This window comes from Styela clava, chromosome 11 (assembly GCF_964204865.1).
Source record: "Styela clava chromosome 11, kaStyClav1.hap1.2, whole genome shotgun sequence".
NCBI lineage: Eukaryota > Metazoa > Chordata > Ascidiacea > Stolidobranchia > Styelidae > Styela > Styela clava.
In genome coordinates, this window is record NC_135260.1 from 3262458 (window position 1) to 3287142 (window position 24685).

The window sequence follows — 24685 nt, forward strand, 5'->3', positions numbered from 1 at the left end:
ATATTTTTATTGAATTTCATTTGTTACAGTTCAGTTCGTGAAAAATATTTTGTTCTGACGAAATATTTTGCCAAAAAATGATAAGATTCAGAAATACATCTAAAAATTAAATACCGGAGCAAAGATATCACACGAATTCACACACAAGAAAAAGGGAAAAAATGAAATTTCTTCCCATGTTTTGAGAGCACAAAAGGGAAGGGCCATACATAAAACCTGCTTATTTTAAAGAAAATTCAATAATGTAATTCATCTCATTTTGATAAATTTCGAACATTTCCTGATATATTTTGTTCAGGTCACACTGAAATTTCAAATTATTTTTCAGCTTTTTCAACTCTTAAATAATCAGAAATAAATTTCTGTGGAAAATAACATTCAAATAGTTCATAGAATACCAGAGCAAATATAATAAGAAAATCATCAATCCTTATAATTCGCACACAAGAAATATAAAATGTAAACAGAGGTGTGAGTAATAAAACTTGTTGATTGTAAAGCGAAGGCAATGCTCTAATTGATTTGAATAACTTCTTGAATTTCTTATACTTTTTTCAGGTCACAACAAAACTTTTATTTAATAAAAATCGAAAAATATGTCAAATTTGAATATAGAAGAAAATTGGAAATTCGGACCCAAAAGTTAGGCAAATAAACCTGATATTTGTAAAATATTTCTCAGCAAAATTTTCTAATGGGGTTATTCAATCCGGGAGAAATATATCCATTAAAATGGACATAGCAATGAAAATTAAGAAGACATGCGGCTTAAATTATTGACAATATGGAATGTTGGAGGAAAAAAGTGTGAAAACTATGTGCAAAATAATTTAGTCAAGAAAAATGAACAACTATCGCACATCTTTTACTTAAAGTGCTTTTAATCGAGAGACAACCTTCTAGAAAGGTCAGTAAAAAGGAAAAACAATCGAAATTCTGCAAAATAATAAAGAAAGTAGTAAAAATTCATTCCGGCCAATTACGTTTATACCAATGCTACTCTGTATTTTTGTTTTATGATAATTTTGATTTTAAGTTTTCTAAATGAATATAATTTGCGTAAAACGTATTCAAAGTATATCTGAAGACGTCTTTTTATAATTTTTTGAAACTTAAAATCTTTAGATATTCAAAGGTTACAGATACGAGGTCGTTACCTCGAAAGTATCATTTTTGTAATTTACTGAAATTTCTTGAACATGAAATATATATTTGAATTAACCAAATCGCAAACATTTCAAGGATATTAACAATCACTCAGAAACAAATTGGGTTAAAATAATAAATTTCTTGAACACATCTAAGAAATAAAAATAGTTGTTCGGTAGAAATCCAACAATGAATGCAGTTTTATTGAAATTCCTACACAAGAAAAGCACGACAAACAGACAATTTGGATAAGTGAGCATTAAATCGCATCGGTTCAACATACAGGTCTCAGGTTTAAATTCGATGGAATTGATTGTGAGGAGTAAAGAAGAGAACATGGTCACCGATTCATCGGCTCGTCTATTTTCAATATAATTTCAAATCTTATTCCAACTATCATGCAAACATACAACCTTCCAACAGGTCGATTGTAACCTATGTATCAAGCTCATTGTCATCTATGTACTACAGTTCGAGCAAATTCAAAACAAACAATTCGTAGTTTTTTAAGTATAAAGGACCCCCTATGCAGAGCCTTGTTCGGGATGGAGATTTAAAACACGTCAGACTTTGGCGCAAACTATATCATTGTGACGATTTAAATGAATTCTTCAAATAAAATTATCGGTGAATTAGCCGTCTTATACAAGTGATAAGTAGTTGCCCTACACCCCTACTGTATCCAATGTGGGGGTTATATACCACATGCAGAATCTATTTACCCCATGTGCTTGTTCAACTGTAGAACGTGAAAATAGGAAGTTGGGGTGTAAATTAAGCTGCAATTGTGGCTAACGAATATTCGGGAATACAAGAGCATATGTTGGTTCAACTGTGGAAATAGTGATTCAAAGTTTTATTTAGGCTATCAGAGTGAATAACAATTACTCTCAAACTCAAGTAATTCTACAGTTCTTGTTTATCAATCATTCAATAGACAGAGTTATAAATCATTTTCACAGATGGCTCCTTGACATGAATGGGAAGGAGTAGTATTAACAATCCCTTGATTCTTGTATTTCGGGTTTTCATTGATCTCAACACTAACAGCTGTTTGGAAAGTATTGAAAACCGGATAACGAGGAGACCAAACCCCAGTTGGCAGAGACATAGCTTGGTCCGTCGTAGAATACAGCTGGCCGTGCTGTCGAAATGAAAATATGTTTTCAGAAAAATAACAGATGGCAGTTTGAGAATATAGTTGAACCAGTAATCCTTGCCATATGCTCTGACAAATTCGGACCTCAATAAGAAACTGAATGAAGCGTGACACTATAACATGAATATTCTGTCCAGTCACACTTCACTTGATTGATGAGAATTGAATCAACACATAAATCAAATTCGTTTGGATTAGTCTACTCTGATTTAGTACCAGAGCTGTCAAGTTGAAGCATTCCACTGGTGTTGGAGTCAAATTACCCGGAAACTTTACATGGGGACGAAAGTTTGTGCTTGGATTTATTGATAAAAACTGGAAAACGCTGGGTTTAACCTCAAGATAAAATGTAATAGCACATGGTAATACGGTACCAATATCGGCAATGTCTTATAATAATTTCATGTATGGCCGCATAAACAACATGAATCCGACTTCATTTACCTTGTAAGTCATTCCCGTGCGAACAATAATCCACGACCATCTATGAGGAATCATTGATCGTAAATAATCTCGAGTCAGGTTGTAGTGTGTGACGTCATAAATGTTAGCCAGATTGTTTTTGCAAATAGATTCAGCGACGCTTAATGAGACGTTGTCCGCTTTATAATAGATCACTCGAAAACATTTCGAATTATAGACAACGCTACATTCTGAAAATAAAAATGAAATTCAAAAGAGTTTGAAGTCAGAAATTTATGAAACAATTTTAAAGAGAATAATCATTCCTACGTATTAAGCTCGTTGCCTATGTGCGGCTGTTTGCGCAGAGTCTTGTTCAGAATGAGGGAATGGGTAAAACCATTAGTCCTTCACCTATCTTTGGTTGCTTCTTTAAAGCCTTGTTCAGGGAGAATGTGTGAAAACTACCGGTAATACCAGCATCTGCTCACATAACAGTAATTTCTTGTACAGGTCACATTCAGAATGATCGTGTTTTAACGCCTAGCTCTTCACATCGCGATAGTTGTCTCAGTAGAATGTGGTTCAGAGTTACGGAAGGTTCCCTTCATTTTTTAGTGAGTTCAATGCCAGCAGGCCGGCGGTAATGACTCGTCAGACACGGCCTGAGTATAGGAGATAGCACCCGCTGAATTTAATCATATTATTAAGCGGTGGAAACGAAGGCAACAAAGATTACCTGAGTAATGGCGAGTAAACTTAAAGGTGACTGGCGTCAAATCTGCGCTTTGGCTGACGGCAAGCGCCGGTGTTATTCTGACCAGGGCCTCGCACGTAATTTGAGGATTTACGAAATTATGTAAAGTCATAGTTATTGACAAAACACGCTTAGTGTTAAAAAGAGAGTCCCCCAAAGCGTTTTATCCAGTCAATTTCGTGCTGCACGACTTCATTTCTATACCTCGTGAACGAAAGTTGAAGTTCAAATAAAAATTTTCAAAAATGATTTCTGCGCCTGCGCCTGTAATCTTATGTCTTGATCATATGCCCTTACATTTATGCTCTTATTTCCCCGAGTACTTAAGAAATTTACGGCTCTGCTCCCTAAAATATTTTTCCGAAATGCCAATTGGGTTTAAGTAGAAGTCATTACTTCAAATCGTCGGAATCGCGAGCTTGCAATTAGAGGCTTCTGGAACAGTCATTTAATGTAGTCATTTCATCCCCTCTCTTTTTTTACCTTTTTGGATGACTGAAAAAGTCGCTAATAATGCGTGCCATTGCATTTTCTTTAAAATGCAGATTGTTTTCGTCAGCGCAGTGTGCTACTTAAGCCGTGAACACCATATAGACAGCAAGTTAGAAATAGGAATGAATACATGGCCCCAATTGCTATTTAAATGGCTTCCCCCATACAGGGCTATTGGACTGTCATATAGACAGCAGGTTAGAAACAGGGATGGATATATGATCCCAAACACCATTTAAATGGCTTCCCTCATACAGGGCTATTGGACTGTCATACAGACAGTAGGTTAGAAGTAGGGATGGATAAATGGCCCTAAACACCATCTGATTTTTCGAGTAGAACTGGTTATTTAGCAGGACTAACAAAAGCTACAAGACAACCAATCATGACTAGGGCTGGGCATTTTCGAATACCTGATGATTTCAGAATTGAATCGAATATTTTTTTTGAGTCGAATATACTTGGGAGATGTATAATTGTACGCAATTTTTTATTGTAATTGGTCCTGTCAACAAATGAATTACTGAAAACACAGAATACAACACTCAGTCAGATTGCTGAGCGTTCACATACAATAAGAAACGCGTTTTATCGATATCTCACTACAGAAAATAGTCAAATGTCAGAATTGTGTTGAAAAAATATGGCTTGAAGAAAACTGGGGAATTCACCTCGATCATTGGCGAAATTAAAAAATACAAGATGGCGGCAATTCGAAATTTTGCTCTGGACCGATTCGAATAATTTACTATTCGATTCGAGATGCCCAGACGTAATCATGACCTCCCTCCCCAATACAGGGATATTCGGCTTTCATATAGACAGCAAGTTAGAAATAGGGATGAATATATGACCCCAATTGCGTTTTGAAAGACCTCTCTCATACAGGGCTTTTGGGCTGCCATATGGGCAGTAGGTTACAAGTAGGGATTGATATACGGTCCCATTTGCTACTTGAAATGGCTTCCTTTATAGAGGGTTATTGGGCTGCCAGACAGCAGGTTAAGAATAGGGATGGATATATGATCTCAATCGCCATTTGAATGGCCTCCTTCATACAGGGCTGGCTACTGGACTGCCATACAGACAGCAGGTTAGGAATAAGAATGTATATATGGTCCCTGTTGCTATTTGAATGTCCTCCTCCATACATGACTATTGAGCTGACAGCAGGTTAGGAATGGAGGTTCGAAGGTCTTAATTGTTATAGAAAAAAACTCACTTGATTTGCACACTGGTGTTGTGGACCATGATCCGTCAGCTTTGCATGTTCCCGTCTGCCCGCCTTCCAAAGAGTAACCAATGCTGCAAGAGTAACTGACCTCCTGATCCTCACTGTACAAGTCCTGCTCAGGAGAAATTGCTCCGTTCTCAAGATTTCGCTTCGCACATGGTGTAGCTGCGAGAAAACAAATGATAGAAGAAAGTTAACTTGCATAGTATTTGTTTGAGATTATTTTAAATTTATGAAATTTTTTTTCATTTCAAGAAAGGCTTTGTGGAAGCGGCCACTGATACAGCAGCATCGTCTACAATAGGGCTTCCCAAACTAGGGGCCGCGAAGAGAACACCAATTTTACACAAAGTACTATATCTATTGCACTTTTTCACTCTTGATTTGAAATACAATTATTAAAAATAGTGTAAAACGATAATTTCACAATTCCGAGTGAATATACATCATCATACCGTGTTTTCCCGAAAATAAGACATTGTCTTCAATTTTCTTCCGTACACTGCGGCTCATTTTTGGGGGATGTAGAGAATTACGATATTTTTTTAATATATAAAATATGAATACCGAAATATATAAATAATATGATTAAATATGATACCAATTTAATAGCACGTTTTCATTTAAAATAGCTGCTACATATAGATTATTAACCATTTAAAGTAGATTTTTTTTCTATCGACTAGGACACAGTGGTTTTCGAACTTCATTGTGTTGCGACGCCCTCCAGAAAACTGCTCAAGTTGCGACTTCTCGTGAAACGTACCGTGCGTATTAATACATTTCAATATAATACCTTTTTTGCAATGAGTTTAATATAAACGAACAAACAAAATCTAACAACAGTCAGTGAAATCACATTTATTGGGCCATGGTAGAAAAGCCTGCTTTATATAAATACAAAATCACAAAGAAGATGGGGTGCGCAACGCTTTTTAAACCAAGGAAAAATAATCGGTATCTACAGAAAACCGAATTTTCAGAATTAAACTTATTTATTATAACACCATCACGAAATTTTGCAACGCCCTAGCAAAATTGAAACTTCCACGGGATTAGGTGAACAAATTGCGCTATCGACGAAGTCTTTTTTCAAGGCGAGCGGTTGAATTAAAATCATTTTTAAAATTTAGGCTTGGACTTATTTTGGGGGAAACACAGTAGAATCATCGCGCTTGCATGACAATGCATATTCTGATCATTTGACCCGATTTGCGTGCTTGCATAACAATGCCGGCTTCAAACACTAAGCATTATATTTATTCCAAATGTTTTATTGTTTCTCATTAAAGCAAATGATGTGTATATGAATCGAATTCATTTTACCGTTCTATATTATTTACTTTCTGTTACGTTGTTACGTAACAGGTAAACCCTAATGCTGAAATTTCGTTGGCCGCAGTTTATTCATTCGCTGAACCGAGTTTATCGAACATGAGTGAGTTTTGGGCATTTAAAAAAAAAGCTAGGCAGAGTTAGGCCTACATGTTTTATAATCCTCAAAAGGCACAAAGTACATATTAACGATGACAAACTTGTGTTTTATTTTGCGGCAGCATATTTTTTTAGTGGAGGTACGCCATTAGTTTTGTCCTTGATGATTTGGTGACGCTGAAATCCGCTGCTTTATGCTAAGTTTGATTAATAAGAGTGAACAATTCCGGATTAGGACCAGGTCGTCGGTGGGCAGACATCGTAATTTATCATTAGGCCTGTATAAACAAACATTGCGCCACGGCTGAACTTGTTATGCAGCAAGAAGCATTCGCACTCATTACATTGAATAATCTCAGTACAGGTGTTTTTGTTATTGAGTAGCCCTATTAAAAGTTGAGAATTAGCTGTGTCAATAAAATATCGAAAATGCATATTTTGAACTGTTTAGCATTATTAGCGTGAACAAGGGCCGCGAAAAATTTTAATATATTAAAAGGGGCCGCGAGCTCAAAAGTTTGGGAAGCCCTGATCTACACCAGTTTATCAACCGGACTGAACTGGGGTTTGAACCCGAGAATATCGGAGAAAACATTCGAAGCTCCAACAACTTTGCCATTTACTAAATAAATTTTGATGTACTTACCTAGACCATAACATTCGGAAGAGTTCAAAGTTGTTATGTTGTCTAACTCGACATTCCCGGATGCCTCAAGCTCAAGTTGGACCTAAATGAAATAGAAAAGATTGAAGTTTGAACAGGGCCGCGAGGTAGAGTCTAGAGTGGAAGTTGAGAGTGCTTTCAGTGAAAAGTCGGAATCGAACTTTCTAACCACGAAGTCAGCAACCGGAATTCCAGATTTCTAAATGTGAAAATCGAAGACAATTTTCAGACAGATCGCGAAATGCATTAATTTAACTAAGCATTCTCAACATGCTTGCACGATATGAAGTTTTTGTCACAAAATTTTGGTTTTCTTTGTTGGACTCAAAGTAGAGGAATTAAAATCAGAATTTATTGTCAATCTGGAGTCAGTCCTTGAATGGATCAAAATTGTGAGTGAATTCTCATAGAGTCAAAAAAATCTAAATTTGAGGTTTATACATGCGGAGAGAAAAGTTGATAAAACGGCTAATATGTGTTTCCAGTTAGTAAAGGAATTCCAGAGAAACTCCAATTGTGGAAAGAAATGATACCACCCCCCTGTACGCTGATGAAACTAGACTACGCCCTACCAATCTCAACCAAACGCCCATGTGAGATGGGATTCCGGTAGTATGTGTACCAGGTTAGGGCTAGGCCATTTTTTATTCCGGTATTCCTTACTTTAGTTGTTTTACGAGTTCGGAGACTGTCTGTGTTAGTCAAGTGAATAACCCTCCTGCCCATAGATTTCAATCATATTACACAACTTGATGTAAAATAGGCGAACAAAATTAGTTACTTCCATGTTGGTACACATACATCTGGAGCGTCAAAACTTTTGTGGGGTGGGATTCACATTCAATCATTTCTGGTTTAAATAGTTTTTTGCTAACAAATGTGTTGCAAACCTCGGTATCTGTAGAGTTCACTTTCTTTAAAATGAATTTCTCGGTCTTCCAGGTAGTCGAGGCAGAAAACGACCAGATTGCTTTCCTAGAAATTTCAAAACATTTCATTGCTGTCTTCAAAATACTTACTTACAAAATAAATCAAAATTGGTTATATTTGCTTTTTTAAGGAACCTCATTTATATGAAATCTATTATTTAGCACTTCTCCCGAGCGCATAAACTTTAACTGCCTCAAGTTTCCCGCCAATCAGTATTTACTAATGTGGAATGCACCGCTATCATTATTTATAGTTTCAGCAGCTCTTCACATTACTGCGGTTTGCCAGTAATTCCGTTCACAGATGACCCTCATGGAGCCAAAATTTTTTTTGGAATAATCTCAAACAGGGGTGTGCAACCTTTAATACAAAGGGCCAGATACAAATAACTGGGTGGAGCCGCGGGCGCACCTTTATTAAACATAGGCTTTGCGTGACAACATGACATGCGTTGTTCATAGGTATAGATAGTAATCTGGACCGATGTATTTTTGCAATTCAAAGGGATTGGAATTACTCGCGCGTATCAGATTAAACTAAATTCGTGTGTCGCACACTAGTCAAAATTGGCACTTCTCGGCAGAGCGCACAAATTTTTTTGTGATTCCGGTATTGGTTTTTAAAAATAATATTTCTTTACTGTACAGTGACTGCCAATACAAAGCCTGCTCTGGAGTGAAAGCGGCAAATAGTCGGGTGATAAAATAAATGCAATGTTAGCTACTCACGTTACAGTTCCATTGTGAGCCTTGGCCACCAGTTCTCCATCAGATGTCCCTTTTATGTCGACACTCATGCATAGTTCCTTAGCCAAAGCCTTAGGTAAGGACCTGATTGTACCATTACCAGCAAGAACATAACCTAGAATGAATAAAAATAAAAGAAATTGAGATGATATTTGATGTGAAAATTGAGATGAATCGCAGGAATTTTCCGACACAAGTTCTTTCAATTCTTGCGAGAGAGTCTAAAATCTGAACACGTAGTGATACAATTTGGCGCAACGCGCTAAGCATTACAATGCGCGTGCCATCGCACCACTAATTACCCTGAGTGAATTCGCCGTTTTGAAGCCTGTGGGCGATTGTTTCCGCCAGCGTGACGTGTTATTTAGGCCTTAAACGCCTTTACGTTGGAGTTTCTTCTTTCTAAATCACAAATTTTCCACAAATTTGTGCCACGATAACGATGATATTTATTTTATTTCTGTACTCGCACTGAACTGTGAATCCGGTGAAATTATTATATGTTCATCGGAGGCGAGATTTCAAAGACAAGTGAAGGGGTAAATCTGGGACGCAAATTTTTCGATTGAAAAGCTGCAATATAAAATACTGAAATTAAAAACGAAAACAATAGCATTTGTTGAGGGATTTTATGTCAAAAGTCCACAGATCGCCGTGTTATTTTAGAGTTTTTATGTGAACGTAAGAGCAACCACGGTTTACGTTGGAAACAATTAAAATAATATTTAAGGACATTATAGAACCTTGTAGTTGTCATGGATTGAATGTTTTACGCGAGAGAAAAACCCTTGTAGGCTAAAAAGGCGACCCTTTTAATAAGCGCGTAATCGCGGTGACTGTTACAGGTGACAATGGGAATTTCCGATTTTGACCCCCCCCCCTCCTTTTTTAAAATTCTCCACCCTATGAATAAAAATAGAATAGGATTTGGTATTCCAGATTTGATTGAAGTATTCTAGATTAGTAATGTATTCTAAATTTTCTACCGCTAGAAAAAGAGACTCATGTGCAAATAAAGTTACAGACACTCACTCAGAGGTAAAGAAGACTTATTTGTAAGCAAAGTTTTAGGCATTCACTCAGAAGTAAAGGAAACTCATTTGTAAGCAAAGTTACGAACACTCACTCAGAGGCAAAGGTGACTCATCTCCGAGCAAAGTTATGGTCACTTACCCAAAACCTACAGGCACTCACTCAGAAGGAAGTAAAGGTGACTCGTTTGTAAGCAAAAGTGGAGTTGCTCACTCAGAAGTAAAAAAGACCAATCTCTGGAGCACAGTTACGAGCACTCACTCAAAAGTAAACAAAGCTCATCTCTGAGCGAAATTACGGAGACTCACTCAGAAGTAAAGGAGACTCATTTTTAAGCAAAGTTACAGGCACTCACTCAGAATTAGAGGAGACTCATTTGTAAGAAAAGTTACTCACTCAAAAGTAAAATTGACTCATTTGTAAGCAACGTTATTTAGAAGTAAAAGTGGCTCATCTAAGCGTTTCATATAGAAACAATACCTGTAACGTCATTATTTCTGTATTCTCTCTGAAATGTTCGATTACCTCTCGTGTAGCCGCATGTAGGGTTGGTTGAAGACTCAAAATCACAAGTGAGATCGACTGAAAAACACAGAAGAGTTTTTTCAGAGTCAGAGCCTCGTATTCTGGCCTAAACTGAATATCATTTTATTATGAACGGGACTGTGAAGTCGTTTGAAATTCACAATCGACATCGGGTTGGAACAATTTTTTTTTTTATCTCCGACTCATCTTTGAAGTCCAGAGATAAATAAACGACGTCGGAATGTTAGACTTTCAATGGTTATAAGTCAAAATTATTAATAAAATCTCAACAAGCAAATTTGCTAAACAGTCTATTTAGGGAGGCTTGCATGGATTAGACACGAAAGCAAAGTTCTTTTAAATAAGAGTCAGATCAGGAGTTAGCTCGATTTTTAAGATAGGGTTTATAGGGCTCTCCTGAACTAAACGTACCAAGATGGAGGACACCGGAACGTAGTATGTGTACCAGGTTAGGGTTAGGCCATAATGTTATGTACAAATACTACGGGAGTCATGAAGCTAGTCCCCGAACACGTAATAGAACTAATATAGGAAATATTAGAATAAAATTATGCCCTAACCCTAATCTGGTACACATACTACGGTCCGGTGTCCGCCATCTTGGTATACATACCTTAATTAGGAGTATCTTTTAATATTTATCACATGGGAGTAGAAGGCCAATGAGACACTTCAATCATATAGTGGTAGTCCCACCAGTAGTCTCATTACCCATTTTGGATTACCCGTGGATTTAGAAATAATTAGCCTACATAGTTTCAGATACACAGACTACATGGTGAGGAAGCTGTAAACGACCAGCGCTTACGTGATAGCGAGGGGCCATCAATCTTCTCGCACATAATTATCCCTTATTGGAACCACCGAACACCTCGGAGTTTGAAAAATTATCCCCGAATGCACAGCGCTATGTCAACACTTACCTACGCAAGTGGGCACTTCCCCCCAGGTTCCATTTTCTTCGCATTTTCCGATGTTTGAACCTTGAAGAACGTATCCAGCATTGCATGAATATTCGATAGTCTGACCTAACTCTAAGTCAGGTGCGGTAACTACAGTCCCGTTGTCTGGAGCACTAGGTTCTGGGCAGGTACGTACTGTAAATGAATATTAGAACAGTTAGAAGGTGCAGACCAGACTTTTCAACAAATTTCATTTTCACCTCCTTAACTACGAACAAGGATTAAGAGCGGGGTGGGCAAGATTTTTGGAGCAGGGGCCAAAAATTTTGCCCACCTAGTCTGGCGGGCCATAAAAGTGCGACGTAAAAAATTACATTTTATGAACAATATTTATAGTGTTACAAAAGCAAAAGTGTAAAGCAATAAGCCTCGTGTTCAAACAAAATTAAATAGAAATGTTGACAAAATCCTTTAGCTAGATCTATTTTTAACTAAAACATTAAAATTTGGTTTTATTTTGGTTGTGGCAGCATCAGGAGGGTCAGATTGAATTACCCAACAGGTCGGATTTGGCCCGCAAGCCGAAGGTCGCCCATGTCAGTCTAAGATCCTGGATGGGAAAACTACAACCCGTCACAGCCTTTCGTGTGGTTAATCAGGTCTTGGAGAAAGTTGTGAAAACTACATACAGATATTTGATTTATTTTTAAACCTAAGTTAAAAGCCGCGTGCAAAATTGCAAATGACTAACTTTAGATGCTGTCAGACTGCTCAGTACATCCGAGTAAAATTATTGGATATAAAATACGTTGAATCAGAGAAAAATGAACGTTTGACATTTGACCCCAAACAATATTTCTATACTTGATTTTAATTTTGAGAGTGTTTTTGTGACTTCAAATACTGTTCAGTACATCGGCGTAAAATTATAGGATAAAAAATAAGTTGAATCAGAGCAAAATGAACGTTTGACATTTCACCCCAAACATTATTTCATACTTGGTATTAATTTTGGGAGTGTTTTAGCGACTTTAAATAATATTCAGTACATCCTCGTAGAATTGATTGATAAAGAATACGTTGAATCAGAGCATAATGGACGTTTGACCTTTGACCTCGGACTATTATTTATATTCTTTGTTATTGACCCCGATTTCTTGAGTCGCACGTCGAAACGATAGTCGCAAGGACAACACGAAATTGGGACTGACAGAATCGCAGAAAATACCCACGCGTAAAATTAAATGTCCCGTTAAATTTTAACGCGTTAATTTTTAAAAAGAGAATATCGGTCAGAGACCGAAGACTTATCGATCGAAGCCTTAGGGAATCCCCAAAAACAGCGCTCTTACTCCATTGTGACACCTTGTGTCCTATCACTAATGAATTAATAACTCGCTAATTATACGACATATTTTGCCCAAAATCAATAGGCTTCTGGTCCGAAATATGATGAATGCACATGCTAAATCTGGAGCAGATTCAATCTCGCTTTCGTGAGATATCGCGTGCATCTAACAGACAGACAGACAAACAGACAAATACCAATCAACATACTTACCGATTAAAATCGGTTCAAAGTAAATTCAGGGTTTTGTATTTCAACTAAATTTACTGGATAATTCATCAAATACTTTTTTCTATTGGTCATACATCAATACTCTATGTTCATTAAACTTGGAATAAGTTGCGGAAAGTATAAAATAACAAAAAATAATTTTACGCCCCCTTGTGGATTTTTCCGAGTTTCAAAGAACGATCGTCTTTGAAAGAGCGATTTCTCGAAAACCGCCAATAAAGGCAGCACTACCGCACATTCGATGGAAAGCAGATACCTTATATATTCGATTTCAGTATGTCAGAACAATAGCAGCACGTCTAAAGTTGGCCATATATAATACCAAACATAGCGTATATTGGATCTCCGCTTCTAGGAGACCCTTAATATCAGTAGTTCTGTGTGTCTGTCTGTGTATCCGTCTGTTTGTCTGTCTGTTTGGATGTAGCGTCTTAACGAATGGACCAATCTGGATGAAATTTTCCATGTGGGTTATCCTGTCACCCTAGTAATGTGCGTTTCGTAGAAAGTCCGGATATGGGTTTCGTTTCCATGGTAACAACGAAAAACGCGCCGATCGTTATGAAATTTCAATTTTTTTTTCACAATTTATCGCTGTTTTCTCGCCAACCAAGTCAAAATTAAAAATCCAAGAATGCTACCTTCCGCATAGCAAAATACTCTTTCAAATAAGTTATCTTTGGTCTCGATAATCTATAAACTGGAGGAGCCTTAGGGATTTTAGTGAAGATTATTTTTTAATTTTAAACCACAATATACAAAGCCACGAGTAAGACTACGAAACGCGCAGCGTTCGAAATGAACTCAGCGGAATGCGCAGCGTTTAAATGAATTGGCGTGTTAGTAATATCTGTTAGTGAACTGAAAAGATGCGGGCCTCAAGCAATAGCGGAAATCCAACTGGGCGCCTATTGGCTAGTTCTTCAATTTTTAAACAATTAAGACGTTACAAATTCATAAAGGTGTCGTATTTCAACTGAATTCACTGATTAATTGTTCAGTATACAACAATAAGAAAAAAGTGTACCTCCTCTGGTGAATTTTTTTCCAAATTTTTCAAACATACCGTTTTTGGAGTAACGATTTATTGGAAATCGCTAAAAAGGGCAGCATTACGATAATTTTGGAGAATAGCAGACGTTTTGACTTGGCCATATATACTACCAAACATAGCGTGTATTCTCAATTTTATAAACAACGTGACGTGACAAATTTAAAAAGGGTTTTGTATTTCAACTTTATTATCCAGTAAATTTAATTGAAATACAAACCCTTTTCAAATTTGTTTCATCCACATTGTTTACAAAATTTATAATACATGCTATGTTTGGTATTATATATGGCCAAGTCAAAATATGCTGCTACTGTTCTGACATAATAAAATATGTTGTAATGCTGCATTTATTGGCAGTTTTATAGAAATTGCCTTTCCAAAATCGGTAATTTTTTAAAATTCTGGAAAGAATCCACTAGAGGGCGTAAAATGTTTTTTTTTTAATATTTTATACTTTTCGCTGCTCATTCTAAGTTTAATAGACGTACAGTATTAATGTGTGACAAATAGAAAAAGATATTTGATCAATTATCTAGCAAATATAGTTTAAATACAAACCCTTTTTAAATTCGTTTCGTCCACATTGTTTATAAAATTCAGAATACACGCATGTTCAGAGTACATGTTCAGTAATATGTACGCCCAGGTCAAAACGTGCTGCTAGTGTTATGATATAGGGAAAACGAATCTATAATGTATCTGCTTTTCTCCGAATGTGTCGTGGTGCTGCCTTTATTGGCGGTTTTCGAGAAATCGACGTTTCATAAAACGATAATTTTTCGAAACTTCGTATTTTGCGGAATACTCGAAAATTCTTTTTTCGCTTAGTTAGTCTTTTTTAAACACCATTTTCTTGTCAAATTCGTTGTATTTAATTAGTTTAGAGATTTTTCATGTAATTCCGTGGTAAAATTATATTTTTATCAGTCTTTTCAATTTTTATATGTAATTATATGTGAACAATATAGGCGCGTGGAAACTATATGCAATGTAATGTGTAAAAATATTCTGGCTGACATTGCTGCTAGCTTCACAGTGGTGTTGCAAAGGGCATAAATCGAGGTAACGCTCAGACTATGGACGCCCTCTTGAGGCAATTTTACTCTGCCCTATATTAAGGCGTCTTGAGGGGATAGAGAAAATAATTTTTTAAGGATAATCTTAAGCGAACACGTTAATATCTTATAATGAAGCAAATACATTTAGTGCTTTTTTATTTGTTTTCGCAATCCGCTCCAAACAAGGCGCTAGAAAAGACAATTACTAATACATAAGGATCTACTTTTCTTGGAAGTGTCGTAATTTTTCTTATTCTGGTCCTCAGGTGCTGGGGAATTCGTACTTGAGATATTTGACGCGTACTAAAAAGCGCTTAAAAGAGAAATATTTTCCGAGTGAAAAACGAGAAGGAGAAGGCCACACCAACCTGTACTCTGTTCGACTTTTGTAGTTTGTGGGCGCACAGTAGAAAGAAAGGCTTCCTTAGTAGACCACGGGGATGTAGCAGGGACGGTTGAAGTACGGACCGAAGAAGTTTTCTTGTCTTTGTATCCTGTGAAAAAAAGTGACTTCATATTACAAGTTTACAGCAAGATTTATAGTTTTGAGTACTTTAAGGTAAGAATGAGATACTGAATGGCAATGAGAATATATTTCAATTTTTTTCTTTTTCAGCGTTTTCGCATAATCGCTTTATTACCGTTAACTAGGACTGAAGGACTTTTTTGATATTTATTCTAGTGCATGTGGTTGCAATTGACATAGATTTTCATACCCTGGGATGTGGTCGTTTCTTTGACACCAACAGATGGCGGCACTGAATTTGTCTTTAATTCTTCTATCGTCTTTTTTAATTGATAGAATTTACTTTTCGTTTCTCCAAATTGTTCCGTTAAAGCTGCGAAACATAAATATAAACAGTTATTAAATTGAGTCATCAGTTTCACAATCCACATTTTAACAATTTTGTTAGAAGATATGTACCCCTCTCTCTCTCTGGGTAGAAATAAAAATATGAGATTGGTATTGCTAAACTACACGTCATGATTCGATTGTTAAAAATGGCGCAATAAAAATATAAAATAATTTATATTTTACTAATGAAATGATTGTTTGGGAGCATGTTTGCTGTCAGACCGTTTGACAAAAATAAAAAAAATGCAAACGTATTTTGAAGTAAATTATATTGTGGACACGAACCTTCCAACGCCTTCTCTTCTTCTTTTGTGCACTGTCCGTTCTGAAATAGAACAAGAGAGAAACGTTTAAATACATGGACATGAAGGCTGCACATCGCTAAAGTAAGGGTTTAGCTAAGCAAGTGTTCCCATACGCCGTGAAAAAGTGTTCCAATGGATTAAAGTGAAAACATAAAATCTGGGATAAAGTATCGGGCCCCATCGAGCTCCGAGTACGTTTTGCTTCTAAAGCACTTATAGTTGAAAAATTTTTCCAGAACATTCTAATTTCTTATTTTTATTTTCAGATTTCAAACAAAATTGTTCAGTTTAATTTTTACAAATAATGCCACCCATATAAAACTACTACTAAAGCTCTCACCGTAAGTTCTCTCCAAGTAGGTTGATCGTCGCAAACCATAGGAATCCAGCATTGCTCTCCTGTTAAGAGAAAATTGAAATTAAAAATCGAGCGAAATGACCGTTTTAAAATAATTTTATAACCGATATACGAAAATTATGTTACTGAACGTTTTTCATAACGTGACTAATTCAGTACCTATTTCCTTATGGTGCACATTCGCTATTCAATTTCAAACTGACACTCACGTCATGCGAACGCATTATTTTCCTCGATGATGATTGGTCGAATCAAATTTGAATTATTGCTCCGCCATTGGGGAACTTAATACAATGTTTAGCGGTCTTGTGGGCATGAGCGTAGATCTGACCGATTCAACTTCTGGTTTCTGAGAATCGTTTCAATTTTTCTGGCGAACAATGAACTCGGGAAAGTTGAATTTCCATAGTTGGCGGCTTTTATTTATACGTATTTATCAAATATCTATTTTATTTATAGGTGCAAGCAGCCGATAAGAGTTTCACCTCATTTGAAACGTTTTTTTAAACTTAAGTTTGAAATATCGTCATATACACTCAAATGCTCAGAAGTGAAAAAGGCGAGCAGACACTGATACGTAATTATCTGCTATATTTTGGATGGACGGCAATCTTGTTGATTCGGCATTGCTGATTCGGTTTACAACACCTTGGGTGAGGTGGTGGGTATTAAATGGAACCAGCGATTTTACCCCGCGATGCCAAAATATCCGAATCCAACGCTTTACCAATGGCAACCAGGCCCGCTAATCTATAAACAAATTTTCTCTCCTAAATATTTGAGTGTACATGTATATTTAAAAGATAAGTTTTAAACACCAAACGTTTCAAATGAGGAAATCCTCTCATCGGAGATTTCAAAACCAAAATGTTTTTTGTGATGAAGGCTCACTCAGTAAGATTCACGGTCAGGGCAGGTTTTATACCAGGGGTTACCAAACTTTATCGAGCGCGGGCCAAAATTTAAAGTAGAAGGATATAAGCGGACCAGAAAAGGGGAGCGGACAAATGGGCACCACGGTACCGACTGAAAAAATAAATGGGCTTTAAAATAGGCTGCAAACTTGATTTTAGGTACACCTAGCATCGCAGTTTGCTATGTATGAAAATTAATAATAGTTAGGTGATAGAATACCCGAGCAATGAAACACATGACTTTCAGCAAGAAATTTGCAACAGATATCGCTCAGTGAAGTTACTTGCTCATCTGGCATACGGCCTCGTATAAATGGATACTTATGGTTTGTTTGAATTGTTACAAATATGTACGTGCTTTAACTGTGATAATGACGTAACAATTGTTGGTGTATGGAACGCAAGCGCGTAAACACATAAACTATGAAGTTTTAAATATGTTAGTATTTATGTACGATTAAACTATTTCACTTAATTTCGGCGGGCTTTTTTAAATCGTTAGGCTGCTCCGTTTTTGAGACGCGTCATGAATAAATTGTGTGGCATTGATCTACTGAAAAAATACGAACGATACTTACGCAAGTAGATTGGATAGCAGATTAGGAAATTCCGGCCGTAATAAAACGCCATAGCACCAGAGTACGGTTTTTTAAATTTATATAAGTTTATTATTGTACTGTTTTTAATTTTTAAACGGCAAATATATGAGACAAAAATTTACTTGTTTAATATCAGCTTGCTAAAATTTTAAACCGGTTTTATTCTAGAACTATCTTTTACAATTAAAAAACGATTTAAAAATGAATAATAGTTCGAAATTTAATTCCGAGGGCCCCGAGGCGTCGGCCTAATTTGCCTGTTAAATCCAGCCCTGTTTACGGTACAGCAACGCATCCAATACGTGACAAAATAAACGAGGTATTCGAGGGAAAAGCTATCAGATAAAAATCATTATTTTCAACATTTGAATTTCGGTTTAAACTTCATCGAGAGACCGAGGTTAGTTATATTATTACACCGCCATGCCGGCTTCCTCTACGCCGGAATAAATGAATATCCTATCTGATAAAAATATACCCGCTGTGACGCAAGAAAACAGATTTGAAATTTTTGAATTACCATGTTTCAATTGACAGTTACGGTTTGTCACCTTTATTAGCTAAAGCGCGGATTAACGAATACATTTATAAGCTGTTGAAATTTGTTGAATCCGACAAATATTTTTCCATCGTTTTATTGCACAATTTTTCGGTATGGTTCGGGAAAAATATTCGAATTAATAAAATAATTTCACCAACACACTGTTACACTGAGAACGTATATTATCAGATTTCTGGATTCTATACTTAAAAAAGTATAAAGCGTTCATGCCGATTGCATATCAATGGCTTGATTTTTGGAGTCTTTATATAATTTTCAAAAAACTAATCCTCTGTACAAACCACTAATTTTCATATTCGATAATCGCTGGGGAGGTTTTTAGTATTTATTTTATTTTTTGCTTTTGTGAAATCAGCATTTAATATAAGCCGATTAAAAAACGGTAGTACCGAAGTATATCAGGTTAAGGTTAGGCCGTAATTTTATTCCGATTTCTCCTATTTTAGTTCTATTACCAGTTCGGGGACGGTCTGTGTTAGTCAAGTGAATATTTACCATCGCCCATAAGTTTCAGTTCTTCTACACAACTTGATGTAAGATAGGCGAACAAAATTAGTTACCTCCATATTGGTACACACACGTCTGGAGCGCCGAAAAACAGCCGACATTAACACTATGTGAATTTTAACACAAATTATTCCAGAATATTATTCATTCACAATTATTCAACATGCAGCTTTATTACGAGCAACTCAATTATCTTGCGCAATTTACTGTGGCAAACGTTTTACGTGGTGTAAGAATTACCATCTGGGTATCAAAAATCCAAAGAAAATTAACTATTTTATCGCGCAGGAGTAGGCAAGGTTTTGGGACCAGGTGTCAAAAATGTCACCCACCTAGACCTAGGCGGCCCGTGTATATGCGTTAGAAAAGCAGAAATGAAAAACAACAGGCTTCGTGTCAAAACTGAATATAATTGCAATTTCGACAAATCAAACATCCAAATTTAGTTTTAGATTGGTTGCGGCAGCATCAGGCGGGCCAGATTGAATACCATGTCGGAACGGATTTGGCATTCGTGCCGCAGTTTGCATGTGTCAGTTATAGCGCGCCCCTAAAACCAAAACCCAGGCCAGCAAGCAAACCCAACTTGGCATGCACGGTTATACTGACCTTCAATCAATAAACAAGCCTCCATCAACAGCATTAGTACGATGAAATTGTGTCGAATCGGAATCTTCATTTTGAATCCAATAATTTTGTCAACTTTGCTTTGATAAAAGTAGATTTCCGAACAACGTAGATTAGAATGAAGCTTTAGTCTATTTGCATCGAAATATATCCTATGCAAGATTACTCACAACTTTTGAGCGGAAAGAATTGTTTTCTCTTTTTTGAATTTCAGAAGACGTGTTGCGTCATAAAAAGAGAGTTTGGGCTGCTTTTTCATTTTTATGAAACGATGACGACGACGTCACTGCCTGTGAGAGTCATATTTGGTGGATTTCTGGTACATTTTGCGCAATATGGCATAGTAACCGCCACCATGAGGCCTATTATATGAAAATAAAGGCCATACATGTCTTGCCGGCTTCAGATATTGCGGGGTTCTTTGCGAAACAAATTTCTCTGGCCCAGTCTGGGTAGATATAGGTATATTAACTGAAAATTAAAATTTAGGGTTAGGGCGTCGACGTCGATATAAGATTTCGTACGTCCAATATAAGATTGCGAACCTCGAAATAGGATTTCGGACGTTGAATATAGTATTTCGGACGTTGAATATAGTATTTCGGACGTAGATATAGCTTCAAAGACATCGAGTATTGGATTTCGGATGTCGAATATAGGATTTCGGACGTCGAATATAAGACTTCGGACGTCAAATATAGGATTTCGGATGTCGAATATGGGATATGAAATAAATATTTGAACAGCTTTGGATTCGCTACACGCAAGGCTCGTAAAATAACTTCAAGATTTTGATAGAAATTTAATGGTAAAAGCTACTAAAAGAGAAAAATTTTTGTTCTTTGGTTATAATTTCTTCTCAATTTGACCTCGCAATAAGGTAGGCAGCTCTGTAACGCGACCAAGCATATTTCGGACGCAAGGTAACGCTACACTCAAAAAGCGTGTCAGTACGGGCTAAGCCTTCTAAACCAGTGTGCCCTATGTATAGAAAGAGTCCCAGTCCCTTCTTGTCCTTATACGGCGTTGAGTACGTTGATTTCAAAGATGGGCAAGCGCTACAGGTCTCATTTGTCTGTTCAGTTGATCACAACATTGCATGGCCGTGTGTTACTGCGATGAACTTATGTTTGTGCCACAGATTGAACTAAGATAAATAAATTAGGTTGGCTTCTAAATGAAAAAAATTAGCTTTGGCCCAGGCTTGGCTCTAGATAACATTTATTAAATATTTAGGTGTAGTATAGCATATGGTACTGAGAACCTGACAATATTATCAAAACTTCCTGTGCAATTCCCGCTATCGTTCAACTAATTTCTGGTGCATCGTTTATGAGTAACACCATGATTTCAAAGTAACGCATTTCCAAGACACATTCGTAATTATACGAGATCATTATCGTTTAAAAAATCGCGGAAGTTTACGTCAATCATTTACTTTCTGTTCAAACAGCACAACGCAAATTTCACACCAAATATATCAGTAAGATATTCTGATTATAACTTTACTCGAAGCCCTTACTATATTTTCGTAACACTGACATATCATACGTAGAAGTGCATTGGAATACCGCGATTCGTGGACAAAAAAACAGTTCGATTTTGCCATGGGGGTTGAATTTTATTTTAAAAAATTCACAAAGAGGTAAATTAGGGAATAAAGACTAAGAACTTTTGCTATAAATTCCGATAACAGCAGACAAAGACGAGATAGATTGCTGTTTTTTTTGCATTGCTATTTCGCTGGCAATGGTTAGAATGTGAAAAATCTGATGCCAGGGTTATACTAGTTCAAAACGGCAAAAATTTCCACCGCTTGTTTACTGGAAACTAATGATGCAACGACGTAAATCGTGCAGTGATCGTTTGAATTTTTTGATTGGAATGAAGTTAAAATAGTGTTTATGTAGGTTACTCACTGTTGAATCAGGCAATGATCACACATTCGGGAGTAAGAAATAACGTCGTGTTATGAAACGTGGTTTTCCCCTGATCACCCAACGTTTCCATTTTTTTTTGAAATATTGCCGAAAAACTGCCGCATATTTTGGCGGGCCGGATGTGGGAAAATGAAGTCCTCGGTGGGCCGGATTATAATATGAATAGTATTCAATATCTTAATCCCATATCTATTCGCTAATGCAAGAAAGAAAGTTATAAATCACGTTTAAAGTGAAGTTTACACTTTACAAAAAATAGAGACCAAAAAACACATAATGAATTTATCATAATGTACTAAAAGTGTAATACACATAATGTAATATCATAATGTACTGATGTACAGTCAGCGGGCCGGTCAAAATTTCGTCGCGGGACGGACTCGCGGGCCTTAAAGGCAGCCGTCACATTAAATGAATACGATGAAGTAATTTGTTATTTCTATTCCGAATAATGAGCACTATTGAGAGCATTGGAGGTACCTAGTAATCTAAGTAAAGGGTTTAGAACTGCTGCTATAAAGTGATAAAGTTGGAATCAGGTTACATTCTCCGTTGTAATTCTCACACATGGTCGATTTCCCACAATAATATTGTTCGCTTGTGTTTGATACATGGGTGGGCCAATTACGGCTCGCGGGCCACCGAAGTGTTTCATCCGGCCCACTCGTGTCTGCTTGAATGACAACTATAGTTTTTATGGATATAAATTTGCGTTGAAAATTCTTACATTGTGCTTATTATATAAACGTTAGTCTAGCTGTTGTGAATAAAATGTTTTTATTCATGGTTTTTCTTATCTATCAGCATCCGGTCCAGTAACTAAGTCCATTATTTGTATCTGGCCCACTCGGAAAAGTAATTGCTCACTTCTGGACGTCAGCCAATCAAATTTGAAGTAGGGGAATGATGTGGCGATATTTCTGACATACCAAATATTGAAAAAAACTTTATTCCAACTTTTAGAATCCATGCTCTCAACGCATGGTAGCAAAATGTTAACAAAAAAAAGTAAATTTACCACACAACTCATGGTTAGCGTTGTCTTTGCCACAGCTATTTCCGGATGATTGACACTGTCCTACTAAGCTTGTTCGGGTCTTTCGCTCCTAACAAGGCCCTGTACAGGCAGTCACTGATATCTAACGATATGTAAGGAAAAACTATTATTTGGTGAATCCTTTCAGTTTGGCATTGGCGACCCAATTCATTACACTTTGGGTGAGGTGGGGCAGGGGCTTGTCAAACTTTCCCGTTGCGCGGGCGAAGTTCTGATAATAATGCCCCTCATATCTCATTTCAAAATTAATACGGAGGATAAATAAAATATATACCATGTTTCCCCGAAAATAAGACCTAGCCTGAATTTTGAAAATAATTTTAATATAAGCCCTCCCCTTAAAATAAGACCTAGTCAATAACGCGAAATTGACCTAGTCGATAGCAAAAAATCTCACCTACTTTTTTCAATAGATTGACAATCTATATTTTGCAATTATTTTGACTATAAACAAGTTATTTATAAGTAAATGGATATCGGTTTTCAAATTTTGTATACTTAAAAATCTCGTATTTCTCTACTTAATTTGTTTTGTTTCTGATAAATGACAATATAGGACCGCATCCGAAAATAAGCCCTAGTGTTATTTCTCGAAAGAAAATTTAGATAAGACCCAGTCTTATGCCCGGGGAAACACGGTATGTTGCTATAGCCTACATGAGAATGAATAAATCAAAGGTCAAGTAAGAGTGAAATATTTGTATTAGTGTTAATTAAATCATCGAACTAAAAAACGAACTCAATCCTATAACGTTCTGCCCGGTGCGGCCGCCTCTATGCCACCCCTCTGGATACGCCCTGGGTGGTCGCATGAAAGTTGAACCCGATAAAGGTAATTTGCGCTGACAATTGTAAATTCCCTTGTTCGTAGCGAAGGTCGTGAATGATCGTCGTATAAAAATGAGTAGTCTGATTGGAAGTCAACCGGTTCAATGAATTAATTGGAAACTACCGTCAGGTATTGCAGTCTGAAAACATAAATAAATCTATTACAGAATTGCAGTCGTTTCATTTTTATTTGTCTGACGCTTTTGTGGGCCGCACTAAACTTATTCATGGGCCGCATGTGGCCCATGGATCACAGTTTGTCGGCCCCTGTTCTATTGCATAAACGTACAAAAGACATCTTAGCAGAAGAATGAAGACGAGGAAATATATCCTAAACTTTTCTTGTCAAAACATACATTGCAGAGATACTTGAAAAAACTTTTTTTCGAATTATTTTAATTTGACATAGTGTTGTTGAAGGTCTATTCCAGGAGTGGCCAACCCGCGGCTCGGTTTTATGGGTTTTTTCGCCTTGGTTATGAAAATAATACCTTTCAAATTACTATTTATCATGTTTTGATTAAACATATTATGATACACTGAGAATTCTTCTTGTACGTCGTCTTGCGCTTTCTTTGACTTTACCGTGCAGTCGCCCATTATTACGTTCCAATCGCATTCTTTGTTGTGAAAAGCATTTATTGCACTACAACGGTTGTCGTAATCGTATGAAAAACGAAATTCGGCGGCTAACGCGCACTATACTATTTGAATGTAGTAGTTGAAATGCAGATAAAACGTCACAGATTGCGTGGTCGACGACTCATTTAATTCTAAGACGGATTGTTTAATATGCCCTCAATATGCCTCAGATGAGGCTGCAACTGAGTTGAAGATGATCGATCTTAAAGGAGGCGATCAACTGAAATGCGCTTTAAGGGGCCGGACCATTGGGTTATGAAAAAGTATGCCAATGGAAGAATACTCAGATGCCAAACGTTCTGCGCTTTGGATATTGTTAATGTTTGGGTCAACATACGTCTGCGAATCTGTG

At 36.7% G+C, this 24685-nt stretch overlaps 1 protein-coding gene across 1 annotated transcript; it reads right to left on the reverse strand.

Annotated features, from left to right (window-relative positions):
* Positions 1–1266: 1266 nt before the first annotated feature.
* LOC120333154 (uncharacterized) lies at positions 1267–19962 on the reverse strand. Its single transcript, XM_078118155.1, has 13 exons — positions 19849–19962; positions 16640–16698; positions 16280–16319; positions 15855–15977; positions 15507–15632; positions 11469–11642; positions 10480–10581; positions 8950–9082; positions 8182–8266; positions 7274–7355; positions 5182–5358; positions 2753–2961; positions 1267–2293 (listed from the first exon to the last, which is right to left on the reverse strand). The coding sequence occupies exons 1-13, from the start codon at positions 19916–19918 to the stop codon at positions 2093–2095; spliced, it is 1581 nt and encodes a 526-aa protein (XP_077974281.1). The 5' UTR covers positions 19919–19962; the 3' UTR covers positions 1267–2092.
* Between the last annotated feature and the right edge of the window lie 4723 nt (positions 19963–24685).

Excerpts from the sequence above, each read along its gene's own strand:
- LOC120333154 (XM_078118155.1), bottom strand. The coding sequence starts at position 19,918 with ATGAAGATTCCGATTCGACACAATTTCATCGTACTAATGCTGTTGATG. Across the intron at positions 15,633-15,854 it reads AGAAACGACCACATCCCAGG|GATACAAAGACAAGAAAACT; the intron begins GTATGAAAATCT and ends TTTTTTTCACAG. Across the intron at positions 9,083-10,479 it reads CAGAAATAATGACGTTACAG|GTTATGTTCTTGCTGGTAAT; the intron begins GTATTGTTTCTA and ends TATTCATTCTAG.